The 16935-nt window shown below is 41.6% G+C and overlaps 1 protein-coding gene across 1 annotated transcript in view; it reads right to left on the bottom strand.

Moving 5' to 3' along the window:
- Positions 1 to 408: 408 nt before the first annotated feature.
- The window catches only part of FREM3 (FRAS1 related extracellular matrix 3), an 87441-nt gene continuing 70914 nt past the window's right edge, over positions 409 to 16935 (bottom strand). The window contains 6 exon segments of the mRNA XM_078068243.1: positions 409 to 583; positions 5418 to 5503; positions 6059 to 6124; positions 6880 to 7033; positions 7699 to 7835; positions 16711 to 16898. Of these exon segments, the coding sequence (XP_077924369.1) occupies positions 409 to 583; positions 5418 to 5503; positions 6059 to 6124; positions 6880 to 7033; positions 7699 to 7835; positions 16711 to 16898 (806 nt within the window).

Below are 16935 nucleotides of genomic sequence, written 5' to 3' on the forward strand. Positions count from 1 at the left end.
AAGGAACAACTCTTTATAAAAATAGTGTAACCTATATCAGTATAAAGGCATACCTCAGAGATAATGGGGGTTCAGTTCCAGACCCCTGCAATAAAGTGAATATTGCAATAAAGTGAGTCAAACGGCTATGTTGCATATAAAAGTTACACAGTGTAATATTGTAGTCTAAAAAAGCAATACCTTAATACTTTATTGCTAAAAATACCATCTGAGCTTTCAGCAAGTTGTAATCTTTTCACTGGTGGAGGGTCTTGCTCAATGTTGATAGCTGCTGACTGCTGAGAATGGTGGTTGCTGAAGGTCGGGGTGGCTGTGACAGTTTCTTAAAATAATGAAGTTTGCCACATGAAAGATTTCTTCCTCCTATGAAAGATTTCTCTGTAGCAGGCAGTGCTGTTTGATAGCATTTTACCCAACATTAGTGCTTTCAAAATTGGAGTCCATCTTCTCAAACTCCGCTGCTGCTTTATTAACTAAGTTGATGGGATATTCCAAGTTCTTTGTCATTTCAGGAGTCTTCACAGCATCCTTGTCAGTAGATTCCATCTCAAGAAGCCACTTTCTTTGCTCATGTAAGCAACTCCTTATTCAGTAAAGTTTTATTATGAGATTGTAGCAGCTTAGTCATAACTTCAGACCCCACTTCTAGTTCTTCCCCCTACCCCGACTGCAGTTACTTTTTCCACTGAAGTGTTGAACCTTTCAAAATCATCCAAGAGGGTTGTACTCAACTTCTTCCAAACTCCTGTTACTGTTGACACTTTGACCTCTTCTCAATAATCACGAATCTTTTCAATGGTATCTAAAATGAATCCTGGGGGGTGTCTGGGTGGCTCAGATGGTTAGGCGTCTGCTTTCGGCTCAGGTCATGATCCCAGGGTCCTGGGATCGAGTCCCGCATCGGGCTCCCTGCTCGGCGGGGAGCCTGCTTCTCCCTCTGCCTCTCTCTCTCTCTCTGTCTCTCATGAATAAATAAATAAAATAAAATCTTAAAAAAAAATAAAATGAATCCTGGGGTGCCTGGGTGGCTCAGTCGGTTAAGCGTCTACCTTCAGGTCATGATTTCGGGGTCCTGGGATCGAGCCCCATGTTGGACTCCCTGCTCAAAGTGGAGTCTGCTGCTTTTCCCTCTGCCCCTCCTCACCATCTGTGTTCTTTCTAGCTCTCTCAAATAAAATCTTTAAAAAAAAAAAAAAGGTGAATCCTTTCAAGAAGGTTTGTAGTGTACTTTGACCAGATCCATCAGAGGAATCATTATGCCAACTATAGCCTTATGAAATGTATTTCTTAAATTAAAAGACTTGAAAGTCAAAATGACTCCTGGATCCATGGGCTGCAAAATCGCTGCTGTTAGCATGCATGAAAGCAATGTTCATCCATCTATCTCCATCAGAACTCTTGGGTAGACCAGATGCATTGTCAATGATCAGTAATATTTTGAAAGAACTTTTTTCTGAGCAGGAGGTCTCAAGAGTTTGCTTAAAATACTCAGTAAACCATGTTGTAAACAGATGTGCTGTCATCCAAGCTTTGTTCTATTTATGGAGGACAGAGTACATTTAGCATAATTCTGAAGGGCCCTAGGATTTTCAGAATGGTCAATGAACATCGGTTTCAACTGAAAGTCACCAGCTGCATTAGCCCTTCACAAGAAAGCCTGGAGAGAAATGAGGAAAAACTAGTTAGGGAAGCAGTGAAAACACATAACATTTATCCATTAATTTTGCCATCTTACATGGGCATGATTCATGGCACCCCAAAACAAAGTAACATCAAAGATCACAGATCACCATAACAAACATAATGAAGTTTGAAATACTGTGAGAATTACCAAAATGTGAATCAGAGACATGAAATGAGCAAATGCTGTTGTTAAAATGGCACTGATAGGCTTGCTCCATACGGGGTTGCCACAGACCTTCAATTTGTCAATAAATAAACACAGACCTTCAATTTGTAAGTAAGTAAATAAAGTATCCGCAAAGTACAATTAAATGAGGTATGGCTGTATCTGGATCCAAAATACTGGTACACAGGCCCCACACTTAGATTTGTGGCAGTCAAGTTTTAGAATTACCGCCTAAGATTAGGTGGTTGCTGATCGCTGGTAAACTTGCCAGCAGAAGCAGCGGGGGGAGCATTCTAATATCCTCACTGTGTACGACTCTCCTTTCCTGAAGCCACTTTTCTGCTTAGGTCTCCTGCATCACTCAGCAGTGTAAGTTTCACTTGGCAAAAAGTATCACCACGAGTCCGATGTATTTTGAAAATTGAGATCACAGTAATCTTTGGACTTAACAGTGATTAGGTGAAGGTTTTTGAACCTTTCGAACCATTTTGTTAGAAATGCAGAATCTAAAGCCTCATACCAGGGGCACGTGGCTGGCTCAGTTGGAGGAGCAACTCTTGATCTTGGGGTAGTGAGTTTGAGCCCCACGTTGGGTGTAGAGATTACTAAAAATCTTCAAAAAATAAGAAAGAAAGCTCATGCCAGATTGGCTGAATTAAAATCTGCATTTTAATAAGATCCTCAAAGGTGATTCATATGCACAGAAAAATTTGCAGAGCACTGCTTTAAAACATTTTGCCAAAGCAAAATGAAATCTTAATAGCTGTTCAACAGATACCTTTATATTAACATGACATCAAAGTAACATGGATTTTTTTTTTTAGTATTGAATGATTTTCCTCACCTAAACTATGTCAGAGAAAATGCTTTTATCTTAAATTTTAGAGATGCAGATAGTTTTACCAGGAATTTCTCTGGTATGTTTCAATATACTAGCATTTAAGTCATTACAGCCCAAATATATTAGAGCAATGTTACTCCACTGTGTGGTCTGAGGACCAGCAGCAGTGGCAGCAGCCGGGAGCTTGTTAAAAATACAGATTCCCACATGAACAGACATTTTTCCAAAGAAGACATCCAAATGGCCAACAGACACATGAAAAAGTGCTCAACATCGCTTGGCATCAGGGCAATCCAAATCAAAACCTCAATGAGATACCACCTCACACCAGTCAGAATGGCTAAAATTAACAAGTCAGGAAACAACAGATGTTGGCCGGGATGTGGAGAAAGGGGAACCCTCCTACACTGTTGGTGGGAATGCAAGCTGGTGCAGCTACTCTGGAAAACAGTATGGAGGTTCCTTAAAAAGTTGAAAATAGAGCTACCATACGATCCAGCAATTGCACTACTGGGTATTTACCCCAAAGATACAAATGTAGGGATCCGAAGGGATACGTGCACCCCGATGTTTATAGCAGCAATGTCCACAATAGCCAAACTATGGAAAGAGCCAAGATGTCCATCGACAGATGAATGGATAAAGAAGAAGTGGTATACACAATGGAATATTATGCAGCCATCAAAAGGAATGAGATCTTGCCATTTGCAACGACGTGGATGGAACTGGAGGGTGTTATGCTGAGCGAAATAAGTCAATCAGAGAAAGTCGTATATCATATGACCTCACTGATATGAGGAATTCTTAATCTCAGGAAACAAACTGAGGGTTGCTGGAGTGCTGGGCGGGGAGGGATGGTGTGGCTGGGTGATAGACATTGGGGAGGGTATGTGCTTTGGTGAGTGCTGTGAATTGTGCAAGACTGTTGAATCACAGTCCTGTACCTCTGAAACAAATAATGCAATATATGTTAAGAAAAAAAAAAAGAAGAAGAAGATAGCAGGAGGGGAAGAATGAAGGGGGGGAAATCGGAGGGGGAGACGAACCATGAGAGACAACGGACTCTGAAAAACAAACTGAGGGTTCTAGAGGGGAGGGGAGTGGGAGGATGGGTTAGCCTGGTGATGGGTATTAAAGAGGGCACATTCTGCACGGAGCACTGGGTGTTATACACAAACAATGAATCATGGAACACTACATCTAAAACTAATGATGTAATGTATGGTGATTAACATAACAATAAAAAGATTTTTAAAAAAGAAAAAAATACAGATTCTCAGATCCCACTCTAATCTACAGAATCAAAATCTCTTGGGGAGCGGGGGCTTGAAATTTAAGTCTTAAACTCTTCAGGTAATTCTTCAGGCATACTGAAGTTTGAGATGCACTGTATTAGTACATCTCAAAATACCTGTTGGTTATTGTTTCCCTTTCCTTTAAAGGAAATAAATTATTGAACTTGTGATTGTGACTTGCTTTGTCTCACTCAAATTTATAAATCTAGTCATGAGACTATAAAAGGAATAATACTGGGTGCCTGGGTGGCTCAGTCGTTAAGCGTCTGACTTCAGCTCAGGTTGTGATCCCAGGGTCCTGAGATTGAGTCCCTCATCGGGCTCCCTGCCCCACGGGGAGCCTGCTTCTCCCTTTGCCTCTGCCTCTCTCTCTGTCTCTCATGAATAAATAAAATCTTTTTTTAAAAAATAAAGGGAATAGTGCTGAGCATGTAGGTAATTCAATGAATGACACACGAGCAACCTCATTCTCGCAGTGAGCGCAAGGCCCTGGTAGAGCTGTACGCCACATCTCCTTACAGGTATGGGGTACAAAGCGTTTAGAGAACTAGACTTGCTGACAATGATTTTGGATGACTGGGCCATCTCTTTCGTAGGACAATTTTTAACATCAGAACATGTAAAAGTAATTCTCAGCACATTTATCTTGCTATATATTCTTTTAAGGCTTACTTTTAAATAGTGAATCTGGTTTGAAGTCATTAAAGTTGTTGCTAAAGTTGTCGAAGTCCCTATGTCGATGTAGACACAGTCAGATCTGCTACCCAAGTATGGTCAAGCTCCACTTGGCAGAGAAGGTCCTTTAAACTTCAGCAGGCAGTGTTGACTTCTGGGGAGTCATCATAACTATATAATGGAGTTACTGTCTGATTGCTCTTAACACTGCTTATAGATGGGTCAGATTTCTCATCTGAGGCCCTGAGCAGAAGGGAAGTCCATAATCCGAGGCTGCTCAGTAATGAGACAAAATGCACCCTCTAAAACGGATACGGTGCTGGTTTGGGTATCCGTACTTATAATTTCTAGACCCATTTGCTCATGAGTCTTGTCACCTGGGAATTAGTTTGGATTGAAGACAACTTATTTAGAGTGGTTTAGGGCGATGTGTTGAATATTAGTGCCCCTGTTTTTATCAGCACCTACATTTTGAGATGGGGTCAGGAACCCAGGATTGGCTCTTCCACTGTGTTTCAACCTTTTGCCCCCAGCAAAGGAGAATATGGACGGATGATACTCCAGACTCCTCTTTCCAACTGCTGTTTGCCGGCTCTCTTGATCAGACAGTGTAAATTGTGTGGATATACCACTCTCTCCCAGGTGTCACCTTTGAAGCAAACAAAAATCTGCTTTGAGGAAGTTTATAAAGTATGGGAAGCGATAGGGGCAGCGAAGTTGGAGGCTACTGTTACAGTGTGAGTTGCTGGTCACATACCTGCAGAGGACAGCAGAGGACTGGCTGAAAGCACCAGATCCTGGCGGTTTCCCTAGAGGACGTGCTTCCTTGTGGCTGGCGGCTAACTGAGCGTCAAAATCCACAGTGCCAAGTTTTCTAACTTGAGTCTCTGGGGATGAGCTTTATCTTAGACGATGACAGGAGAGGGGCGCCTGGGTGGCTCAGTTGTTAAGCCTACTTCTCCCTCTCCCACTCCCCCTGCTTGTGTTCCCTCTCTTGCTGTGTCTCTCTCTGTCAAATAAATACATAAAATCTTAAAAAAAAAAAAAGAAGATGACATGAGATATTATTAGCTTTGAAACACTAGTATTAAAAAGTGAGTGGTCCATAAGTTTCTTTCTGACTAAAGTGTAAATTTTTGATTTCAAGAATCACCATTAAATAAAGTTCATGAAACTGGGCTTGACGTATCTAATTGGCCAGTCACATTGTCCGCTGGTAGCAATAACATACCCGGTCATTCCCCCTTTTCCCTAAGGTAGTATGTTACTGACCGTAGAGTGGATGTTAACATATAAACAAGAATTACATACCAGGATATTGAACCTGTGGAGTAGGGAGGGTAAGTCAGCCAAGCAACCATATTTCTTATGTTCTGGAATATTTGGGAACACATTTACCTGTTTCTGTACATAGAACACCTTCTCAATGTTGCAGTGTTGGACTGGGTCCACCTCTACATTACCCTAGATCATTGAACCTGAAAGAAAATACACAAGTCTGATGTCATGTTGACCATAGGGGAAAAGTCAGATCAGATTAGATTTCTGTGCTAAAGTGTGTTTGTGATTTTCTTAGATTTTCTTTTCTAGGTGTAAAGCTAGTGATTGCAAGTGTTTAAGAATGGGAAAAAATCATAAGGACCTAAAGGAGACATTTTCCAGATTTTGTCAACAGCACCCAATATATCTGATGATTAGTATAAAGTTCTCCTGGAACTTCCTTATAAAACTCTGAAATACTATAAAGGTATTGAGATAGAGGAGCCATTACACTCTCAAAGTTTTATTTTTTTAACCAGATTACTTATCCCGAAGAAATGAGGACTTTTCAAAGTCTTATTACTGAAAGTGATATTCTTGTGCCTAAGTTCGTACTGACTAAAGTGTTTTGTTTTGTTTTTTAACCAAATTGAGATAAAATCTAGAGGGATACATGGCCAATGACAGCACACTCATAGCTGCGGCTTCTGTGGTATTTTAAATCAGAAATAGTATCGGGATGAGTTTCATCGCTCATGACAATTCTGATAATTAGTGGTAGCCACTTGGAGATTCGGGGGTTTCAGCAGGAAAGGGAGAGCATAGTTGATAATAATGTTAATCACATGTTTAAGTTTGGAAAGAGAATGATGTCGCACTGTTCCATGCGCCATGTATTTGCCACTGCTAGGCTAAAGATTATGGACTTACGTAACTATGAATGTAACTCTAAATTGTACCTTAGATATAGAAGGGCCTTCACCTTCAGAAAAGATCACATCAGTTTTTTCCTCGAAATCCATGGACCCATCAGACGTCCAGAGCTCCTTTTTGGAGAAGAGGAACATCTCGGTAGGTATCAAGACCAAATTTAGCTGCAGCTGGGTCGCTGACCTAATAGGTAGGAGAAAGACAGTTATGTAATGAAACCCAGATAATTCAAAATAGAGTTATGATTTATAAATCTGAAATGAGTTAGTAAACAATATAAATCTTCTACTCTCATACACAAAGCTTGCCAAGCACCACAGTGAAAGTGATAGATCCAGTGACTGTGTGGTTTAAAGACATGACTAACAGTACTGTGTTAAGTATCTGAGCATTCCTATCCTAGGGTAAGTTACAAAGGATAGATACATATTAGAGATTAATGTATATCGGGGAATATAACTTATTAAAGAACAAGATCTTTTCCAAAGTGTGAGTGCTAGTATTCCCATACTGATCCAGGATTTTCTGAGTATCTAATAGGGTCAAAGCTACTTTTCTAGTCGGTGTAGACAACAGTAAGGAAGACCATACAAGTGTTTGGTATGGTATTTTGGAAAGCAGTGTGGATCTGAACGCCTTTTAATATCTATGCATAAAAAGCTAGGCTTTGGGAATAAGTTAGCAAGATAGACACAAACTCCCATGGAGTTTCTGTTAATCCTGGGCAGAGAAAGGATTTATATAAAAGAGTTTCTCAAATTCCATTCCATTGACATTTTGGGCAGGTAATTTACGGCAGGGCCTGTCCTGTGCACTGTTGGGTGTTTGGCAGCATCTCTGGCGTCTACCCACTAGATGTCAGTAACACTCTCCCTATGGTGACCATCAAAAACCGTCTCCAGACATTGTCGAACGTCCTCTGGGGAGTAAAATCCTTCCTGACTGAGAGCCCCTGATGTGTAACATTTTCATGAAGTGGTAAATGCTATGAAGAAAAATAAAGCAGAGTTTAAAAGACTGGGGAATAATGAGGGATAGACAAGTGTTCTTCTGGACAGGAGGTTTTCTGAGCAGGGTCCGTCCATTTAAGCAGAGACACGAAGTGAGGGAGTGAGCTCTGTGTAAATAGCTGGCTGAAGTCTGCAGGCAAAGGAAACAGCACGTGTAAAGACCGTGAGGTCAGAGGAGGCTAGAATTATGGAGAAACAGCAAGCTAGACCTTTGTGGCTAACAAGGAATAAGCGGGGGAAGAGTGGAGTTGAGGCTGCAGGGACGGAGGCGGGATAGTGTAGGATCTTGTAGGACATGGTGGGAGATTGTGTTTTCATTCTGAGTGATATGAAGACAATTGAATTTTGAGTAAAAGAGCAGTATGAGTTATCCGTGGTTCTCAAACCAAATTTTTTTAGTCTTCAAAATTAAATTATTCCAAAAGAAGTATAATTTATATTTTTTTCTAAAACATATTTATGCCTTCTCAAATTACTAAGATTACTACAGAGCCTTAAATATTAAAATGGTGATTAAGGACACCTTATATACTGCTTAATTGTACATCTAGCAAAATAAAGTGCTGGTAGCTACTATAAACTATACAATATTGTTTTGGAAACACTCTGACATACTTTAACTGAATATATCCTGGGTTATATACTTTTAAAAGTAGCTGAAACACACCAAAAAGCTACACTATATTTCTAAGTCCTTCATAAAGTGGAGAGATGCAACAGTAGGTGTGGAGTACTTTGAACATGAATATAGGCCAGTTATGTGAACTGATCTGTAGTGATATAAGCTATCTTTGGCTTAGGTACATTTCTGAGTCTCAACTTTTAAAAACATGAAATACCGGGGCGCCTGAGTGGCTCAGTCGTTAAGCATCTGCCTTCGGCTCAGGTCATGATCCCAGGGTCCTGGGATCGAGCCCTGCATCGGGCTCCCTGCTCAGCAGGAAGCTTGCTTCTCCCTCTCCCACTCCCCCTGCTTGTCTTCCCTCTCTCGCTGTGCCTCTCTCTGTCAAATAAATAAATAAAATCTTTAAAAAAAAAAACATGAAATACCACTTTGGTTTTCCAGAAAAATTGAGTTAAAAAAAAGTTCATTTATTTTTTACCCCTTTTTAGCCTTAAAAATCCCTTTGAGAGGATTGCTATATGCAAGTCAATTGGTTTGGGGTAGAACATGTACGTGGTTAGACACTCCTAAAGATATAGGGATTTAAGGAGGAGATTTAAACAAGTGAATTGATAACCCAATATGAATGGATAAATCCAAACTAAGGAAATGCTAGAAAGCATGTATTAACCTAGTAGAAACCTTGAAATATATAGCTGTTACCAAAATATTCTTACCTGTTAGAACCTGATGTCAAGGTCAAAGGTAACGGGCTCCTTCAGGTAACAGATAATAGGTAAGACATCCTTGGTGTGGAATCAGCGATACAAGGAATTAACTTCACTGTGTACATTCCAGAATAGCCTCGGATCTGTGCAGGTTTTATTAAACAGGATTTGCAGCATTAGCTTGACTGCGATTATCCAGAAGAGATTATGCCCTAAGAACCAACATTGTAGTGAGAAAAAGACAAATGATGGGATTCTAAATGGGAAAATAAAGAAGTGGGATAACTTATTGGTACACATAAAATATGGGAGAACATCATTTTGGAAGTGGACTGACACCTCACCTTCTCTGCCCACCTCAAGACTGACAACCTGGGGATCTTTGTGTCTGGAGAGGTCCCTGAGCTCTGATGACAGATTTCATCTGGGAGTATTGAGGCTATGAGGGGACCGAGGGTCTAGGTTGTTGCGTGTAATTCTGTGGCACCCAAGATGGATGGGTCTTATCTCTAGGACATCATTGTTTAATGCAGCGTAGCCTATATCTCCAGTACCAGAAAGTCTCTTGGAATTTAACTACAGCTGGTGGCTTTATATGGGCAAAAAGTGCTTTAATTAATGCTTGCAAAGTCTGATCAATTATGCATGTATTTTTCTTGCTACAGCATATTAGCTTTTCCGATGCTGTATTTTACAAGCTTGTCTTTATTTCTCTTCATCACTGAAGAACCCAGGATTTGAATGCCGTACTTGATCATGATAGAAACTTCGTTCTCATCCCAGACTAAATCCGGTCCTGAAAAGTGAATTCATTAGCAAATCAGAGATGAAATTCCAGCGCTGTGCTGATTTATGGAAAGTGGGTCTACTCCTCAAGAGGCTCAGAGTGAAGGGGTTATCAGGATGGGGTGCAGGTAGCACTTGAGAGGACGGAGAGGTGCTGAGTGGTTGGGAAAAGGACAGATCCTAGACAATAACAGCATCTTTCTAGAGCTTGGTTACAGCGAGCATCACTGTTACTCATCAGACATGCTCTGGTTTCAAAAAGGCTAGAGAAATCCTGCAAAGAAGCAGCATTGCTTCTACAGACCACGGGTATTTCTCTATGGTGGATATTTGAATGTTTGCCAAAGCTTCTCAACAGATTGGCAACTTCTCTGGGTAAGGTGGTGCTGTTGCCCGGGAGCAAGGCTTACCTTGGTTAGGCGTTCCAGCTGCCTTGGAAGCAAATCTCGGTCCTGAGCTTCACCGTCAGCCTGCCTTCCTCTTTCATGCGCACACTGGTTGGGAATACAGTGCCCGAGCACAGCGGAAAAGAGGAATATTGTTGAGACAGGTTTGCTGTGAAGAGGAAAAGTTCTTCCCAGCTTTCCTTCATGAGTAGGTTGGTGATCAGCAGACTTTCTGACTCTTTTCTAGGAGCTGGTTTGGGGCCATTTGGTCATCCTGACTTTGCAGGGAGTAACTTAACTCACTTTTTCAGTTTGGATGCCTTTTAATCCTAGTACATGCGTGTGTTTTCTTCCTACTAGGTTTTCTGGTTGTAAAAAGGGTTTTTCCTTAGGGTACTCCCTCACCCCGCCCATTTCTTGCCCCTCTCTTTTTTGAGGAAATTAATGGCGCATGTCCTGCAGGATACCTCTGCCCATCTGTTTCTAAGTGTTGCAGACCCAGCAGTGTTCCTTCTCAACCTTAATAGTCCTAAAACAAGTGAGAGGGAGTTCCTTCAAAGGCAGACTGAGCATAGTTTCTCCACAGTAGGAATGAACCTTAAAAAAAAAAAAAACCCAAAACGAAAAACTCTTACATTTGCATCTTCCTCATATCTAGGACCCTGTGCTTGATAGGGGAAGAAACAGTTTAAGTAAAGTGGCATTGCCAATACTCCTAGAGATCTCCTCGGTTCTCACCTCGAAGCTCGGACTCCGTGGCACTGCAGCCCCCCGTCTCTCCACAGGATGGCAGTGTCCCACCTGAAGGGGGGGTCAAGGTGTACAGCCACCAACCCGGGCAGGGGCGCGAAAGACGCAGGAGACAAAGAGGGGCGCACACAGAGTCACGTAGGACTGGACAAGTTTTAACACCTGATAAGAAGAATAGAGGGTCAAACCCTCTTAAGGATACGTTGAGGACATTTTTGGTTTTCTGGCACTAACACTTTAAAACACAGGGAGGTAAACCATCCCTTTGGTTACAGGTAGTGCTCCCTCAGTTCAAATCTCTTGCTGCTTTTGCTTTTTCTACTGCTTAAGTTTCATATGATGGGTTGAGGTTGACACCAATGACTCATGCGCAAGCACATTCTTCCTCGAGCAGTTGACTTTGCTTGGTTTCTGATTTGCAGATCTCAGTTCTGGATACTTCCTAAGAGGAACAGGTGCTTCTCGAGGAGAAGCACCTTCTTGCCATTTTAAATGCCAGGCAACCAACAAAGAAAGGGCCTAAGAAAGTATTTCCTGGTTACATTATAAATAAGTCATCTAAGGTAATTTTCAAAGCTTTTTGTGTCTGGCTGGATATTAGTTCTCTAGATCTGTCTGACCTGCTGCTTATTTGCCCCAAAGGTGAGCATAGGGAAGCTCTGGACTCATGATAATGCACATAGGTACATCTCAGCCTCACCGGATCCAGAATCTCCACTGGTATCTCTTTGAGTTTTATACTTGAGCCTATCAGAACACTGTACAGTTGACCCTTGAACCATGGGTCCACCTAAACATGGTACTGTAACTGTATTTTCTCTTTATGGTTTTCTTAATGTTTTTTCTCTGGCTTACTTTGTTGTAAGAATACTGTATTAGATAATACATGTAACATACAAAACATGTGTTAATCGACTTATCAGTAAGACTTTGGTTACCTGTTTCAATCCCCCATCTTTTAATTGTTCCTCATTTTTGAGGAAATTGGGATGATGATCACATAGTTGCTTACTTGTAGGGGCCGCTCTTACCAAAATTAGGGCAATTGGTGAGGATTTTTTCCAAGTTGGTTTCTTGGCAACTTTTTGCCAAAGTTTCCACCCGCCACTATTTTTTTGTTTTTCCATTTTATTGGAGTTCCTAGGAAGCCCTTACTTTTTGTTAATGCCCAAGGCATTGGACGCTGCTCATGTGACTTTTGCCACAAATGCTACTCTGAATTATTAGCAGCAATCCAAACCTAGGAATAGTTTTGTTTAAGAAGTGTTCTGACATAGGGCGCCTGGGTGGCTCAGATGGTTAAGCGTCTGCCTTCGGCTCAGGTCATGATCCCAGGGTCCTGGGATTGAGCCCCGCATCGAGCTCCCTGCTTGGCGGGGAGCCTGCTTCTCCCTCTCCCTCTACTGTTCCCCCTGCTTGTGCTCTCTCACTCTCTCTATCAAATAAAGAAATAAAATCTTTAAAAAAAAAAAAAAAAGAAGTGTTCTGACAACTTCTGAGGCCTTCTCTGAAGGGTATGGAAAAGCTTCAACCCAACCTATAAAAGGGGTCTACAAATACTAGCAAATATTGAAAATTACCCATTGTTTTTTAGTAAAGTCTACCTGCCATTCTTCTTCGGGTTCAGTGCCTCCAAGTTGTATACCTTCTTAGAACTGCTGGAGACCCACTCTTAGGACTGTTTTTAGGACAAATGTCACATTTTTAGACTATCTTTTGAACAATTCTCTGAATATTGGGACCCACAATATATTTTTGGATCCACTGAAGAGTAGCAACTCACTCATGATGGGTGCTTTGGTAAATATCACTAATTGTTTTTTTTATAAGATGTTCTGGGATAAGGACTAACCCTTGTTCATTATATTTCCAGCTGGCTTTTTAAAAAAAATTTAAAAAGATTTTATTTATTTATTTGAGGGAGAGAGAGCAAGTGAGCACAGAGGGGAGAGGGAGAAGCAGGCTCCCTTCTGAGCCAGGAGCCTGATCCCAGGACCCTGGGATCATGACCTGAGCCGAAGGCAGATGCTTAATCCACTGAGCCACCCAGGCGCCCTCCAGCTGGCTTTAATGCCAGCATTGTGTTCAAATCCTTATTCTTTAGCTCTTAAGAATAGAGTTGATAGGGGTGCCTATCAGGTTAAGATCCCGAGGTCCTGGGATCGGGTCCAGTGTCGGTGCTCCCTGCTCAGCAAGGAGTCTGCTTCTCCCTCTTCCTTTGCCCCTCTCCCCACTCATGCACTCACGCTCTCTCTCTCTCTCTCATGCCCTCTCGCTCTCAAATAAATAAAATCTTAAAAAAAAAAAGGAATAGAGTTGATAGTTAAGTCTAGGTCTGGTACTAAAGCCATTATACAAGGTCTTTGTGCAGGCTGCAAGCTTGATCTGCCCGATTGCCCAAAGGAACAATCAAACTGTCTGATTTCTAGTGTTTTTGGCAATGGACGATGGCTGATGGGTCGCCACCAGCTCCTGGTTGTCCCTGATCTATAAAACTACTCCCATCTGTGACCATCTCAAGGTCTGGATTTTCCAACGGTAGGTCCCTATGGTTGGAATTAATTATAATTAACTTGGCCTAATTAATCATATAAGTACAGCAATAGTGATTAACCATATAGGTTTTTGTTGTTGTTTTTTTTTAAATCTGCTTTCCTGGAACTTTTCATAAGGAATTTCAGATTGAACTTCTAATAGCCTCTCAAGGCTGGGAAGCCAGGCTAAATACTTGCCATCCGACTTCACCCTTAATACCTAGAGGTTTGGGTGAATTCCTCTCTTCTTGGGGTTCCCAAAATAGCCTGAGTTTCTTGCACCTGCCAGGAAGTGACCTTCTTTACTCCCTGGGAAGGCAGCTGGTACCCCAGTAAGCAAGGTACCAGGTTGATTTTTCCAAAGGGTTTCATTGGCTTTATAAAGTCTAGCTTAGTTCCTTAAAGCTGTCTGGTCATATCTGAGTCTATGCATATCTCCCTCAAATAGGACATTCCGGCCAAAGCCTTGGTAATAAAACCAATGTTTCCAGTTATGGCCTGACATAAGGAGAACAGATTCTTGTTAAACTTATACAAATAAATATGCTGCCATGAAAACAGAAGAATACTCACTAGGAATTTCTGAATTTGGAAAGATCAGGCAGGGAGAAAAAGGTAATGTTTCATATTTGTTTACAAAGGATTATTTTACCAGATTTCAGTAAGTCATAGATAGCTTAAGAGGCAAAGTTTCCTTAAATCTGGAAGAGCAAATGTTAGAGAACCAGCAACATTTCCAACAAGAGTCCTATAACCATCTGCCTCAATTCATTCAGTCCCATCTCATTAATTCCTGTTCTATTTGATGCAGTTTTCCCATTAGTTCTGGAAATTCTTACTCTATTTAGCTTTATGATCTTACGGCTATCAGAGACCTGTATTTGTCATCCTAGGGCATCTGACAAGGAAATTCTGTGGCACACACTTCAATAATTAGAATTGCAGGTGATGACATTATACCAGGACATATCAAAACCTCAGGAATTTTATATAATTTCTGGAACAGTTAGCAATCAAGCATATAATACAACCTAAGAAGGTTTATCATCACTTACTGGACAACGCTTCCCATGTAATTTGACATACCAAATCAACAAGCCTAATTAGTCAAAAAGGCTTCATTTAGAAGTCGAATTTTGGAAAGTTTGGCAGAAATATCAGAAGGCTTTAATAAGACTCTAAAGGCAAGTACAGGGGTTACGTAGTTGTTTCAGCTTTAATCAAAGACCTAATAAAGACAAAACAGACACTTTGTTTTTCTAGGCAGATTCTATTAAAGATAAGAAAACTCACTTTGTTTATAATTTAGACTAATCTAATAAAACTGTCATTTTAATAGAGAAAAACCAAATTCCAATTTCATATGGTATACTTCTGATATTAAGACTCGTTCAATCCAAAGGGGAATTTTTAAAAATTATGCAGTCTCTCCTTTTTTCCTCCCTGTCCTCTCCCATGTCGATGTTGAGACAAGGACGTCCAGGGCACTGCGAGGATCGGGGTTCTTGTGGCGGGTGCTGGGATGTGCAGACCAGAATCCCCAGCAGGAGCGAAGGGCTCTGGGCTGTAGGAAGGCTGCAGCAGTCCTCACCTCTCCGAGGCCAGCAGGACTGCTCTGACCCAAGACAATGGCCTCGCCAAGGGCGTGCCCTCCCCCCAGGTGGTCACGTCCAATGACTGTTCAACAGGAGGGTAGAGAAGTCCAGCCCTTTTGTCCCAATTCAGGGTGGTTCTGAAGGGTAATCCAACGTTTGGAACTCCTCGGAGAGTCAGCTAAGGCTTCTGTTGAGGCACCGCTGCTCACCTTCTGCCTGATCTTGCTGGCTCTCCCTTCTCCTCCCTGGCTGGTGCTCACTCCCTGGTTAACTTGTTTACACACTAATCTCCATAATCTTAGTCCCGACCATGCACAAAATTCCTTTCCAAAGATTCTCTTTGCTCAAAAACCTACAACTTTCCTTTTATATTCATTCAGATTTTGTCCTAAGTTTTCTCCTTTAATTAAATAACCAGTCTTGTTTTCCTTGCATAGAGTTGTTTCCCTTATTTCCAGTAATCTTAAAACTTAGCATGAAACTGACTTTCAATAAACACAGGCAGTTCTACAACTAATGCTGACCCCTCTAAAGACCTGTTCATTTTAATTAAACAACCATAAATTATCCTTTATATTAAATATTTTCCCAGATCACATAAACTTAAACATCTGGGTTAGTTTTCATTTTTCTGAGTTTTAGAATGCCCAATTCTCACAAGGGCTGGCCTTTAAACCAATTAAAAAGAGCTCTTTTACAAATTAATTTTAGCAGCACCATCCAGAGGTAGAGAAATTATCCCCCATTTACATCACACACGGACACGCGAACAAATACGAAAACAAGATGCAAACAAAATCTTATAGCCTTTGTTTTACTGGTATCTGTGGAGAACACATTAAAAGCCTAATTTTCAAATATCTCCCTTTTACAAATCTAATTACAAGACAGAATTAGGATTTATGGATCTGTTAGTCATTTTTCTCCAGAGTCTAATGAATACTGTGGCCAAGCAGTGTAGCAACAAGAACAACAAAGACCATCTTATTTCTTTTCATAGGTTCATAACTCAACATTCCCTCATTCCCTGGTTTGGGGAGGATAGAGCCCAAAGGGCTGCATTCAGGGATCAAATGGTCATTTCCCATTTTCCAGTTAGAACATGACTGGTTTTATCAGAAGATATGGAAAGCTGCAGGGACAAGCTAACCAAATGAAGCCCGGAGGACCTCTGTGAGCCTTGACTCCTCCCCAGAAGTCCCGGCTTCACTAATGAACCAAGCAGCTTCCTGGTCACCCCTTTCCCATCAAGCAAGAAAAAAGGAGGCTAAGAGAGCCAAACCAAACAGGCAGAAGAAATCAGGGGCTGTTGCACACGAAGTACTCACCAACACAAGTTTGTCCACACTGAAACCCCAACTTGCTGCCAGACTAAAGGCTGAAAGTTGGCGGCACCCAGGAGGGGTGGGCGGGCTAGGACGAAGAGCCTACGCAGCTGTTCGGACCTCGCCACTGGACTCCCATTACCAGCTGGGGGCCGGCCCAACCTGGGCAAAAACTCCCCACTGGCTCTTCAACTTTGTAACCAAACCCACGTCCTTCTGCCTCATGCACAGCAGAGCCAACCACTGAGCCGTCAAGGGTGAGGCAAACATAAGGCTTATCCGAGAGGCAGCCAAAGGAGGAGACCGGAGGACAAGCCTCCAATCCACTTCCTGGAAGGAAGAGAGTCAGGGACATTTAAAGGCAAAA

The sequence above is a fragment of the Halichoerus grypus genome, chromosome 3 (genome assembly GCF_964656455.1).
Source record: "Halichoerus grypus chromosome 3, mHalGry1.hap1.1, whole genome shotgun sequence".
Taxonomy (NCBI): domain Eukaryota; kingdom Metazoa; phylum Chordata; class Mammalia; order Carnivora; family Phocidae; genus Halichoerus; species Halichoerus grypus.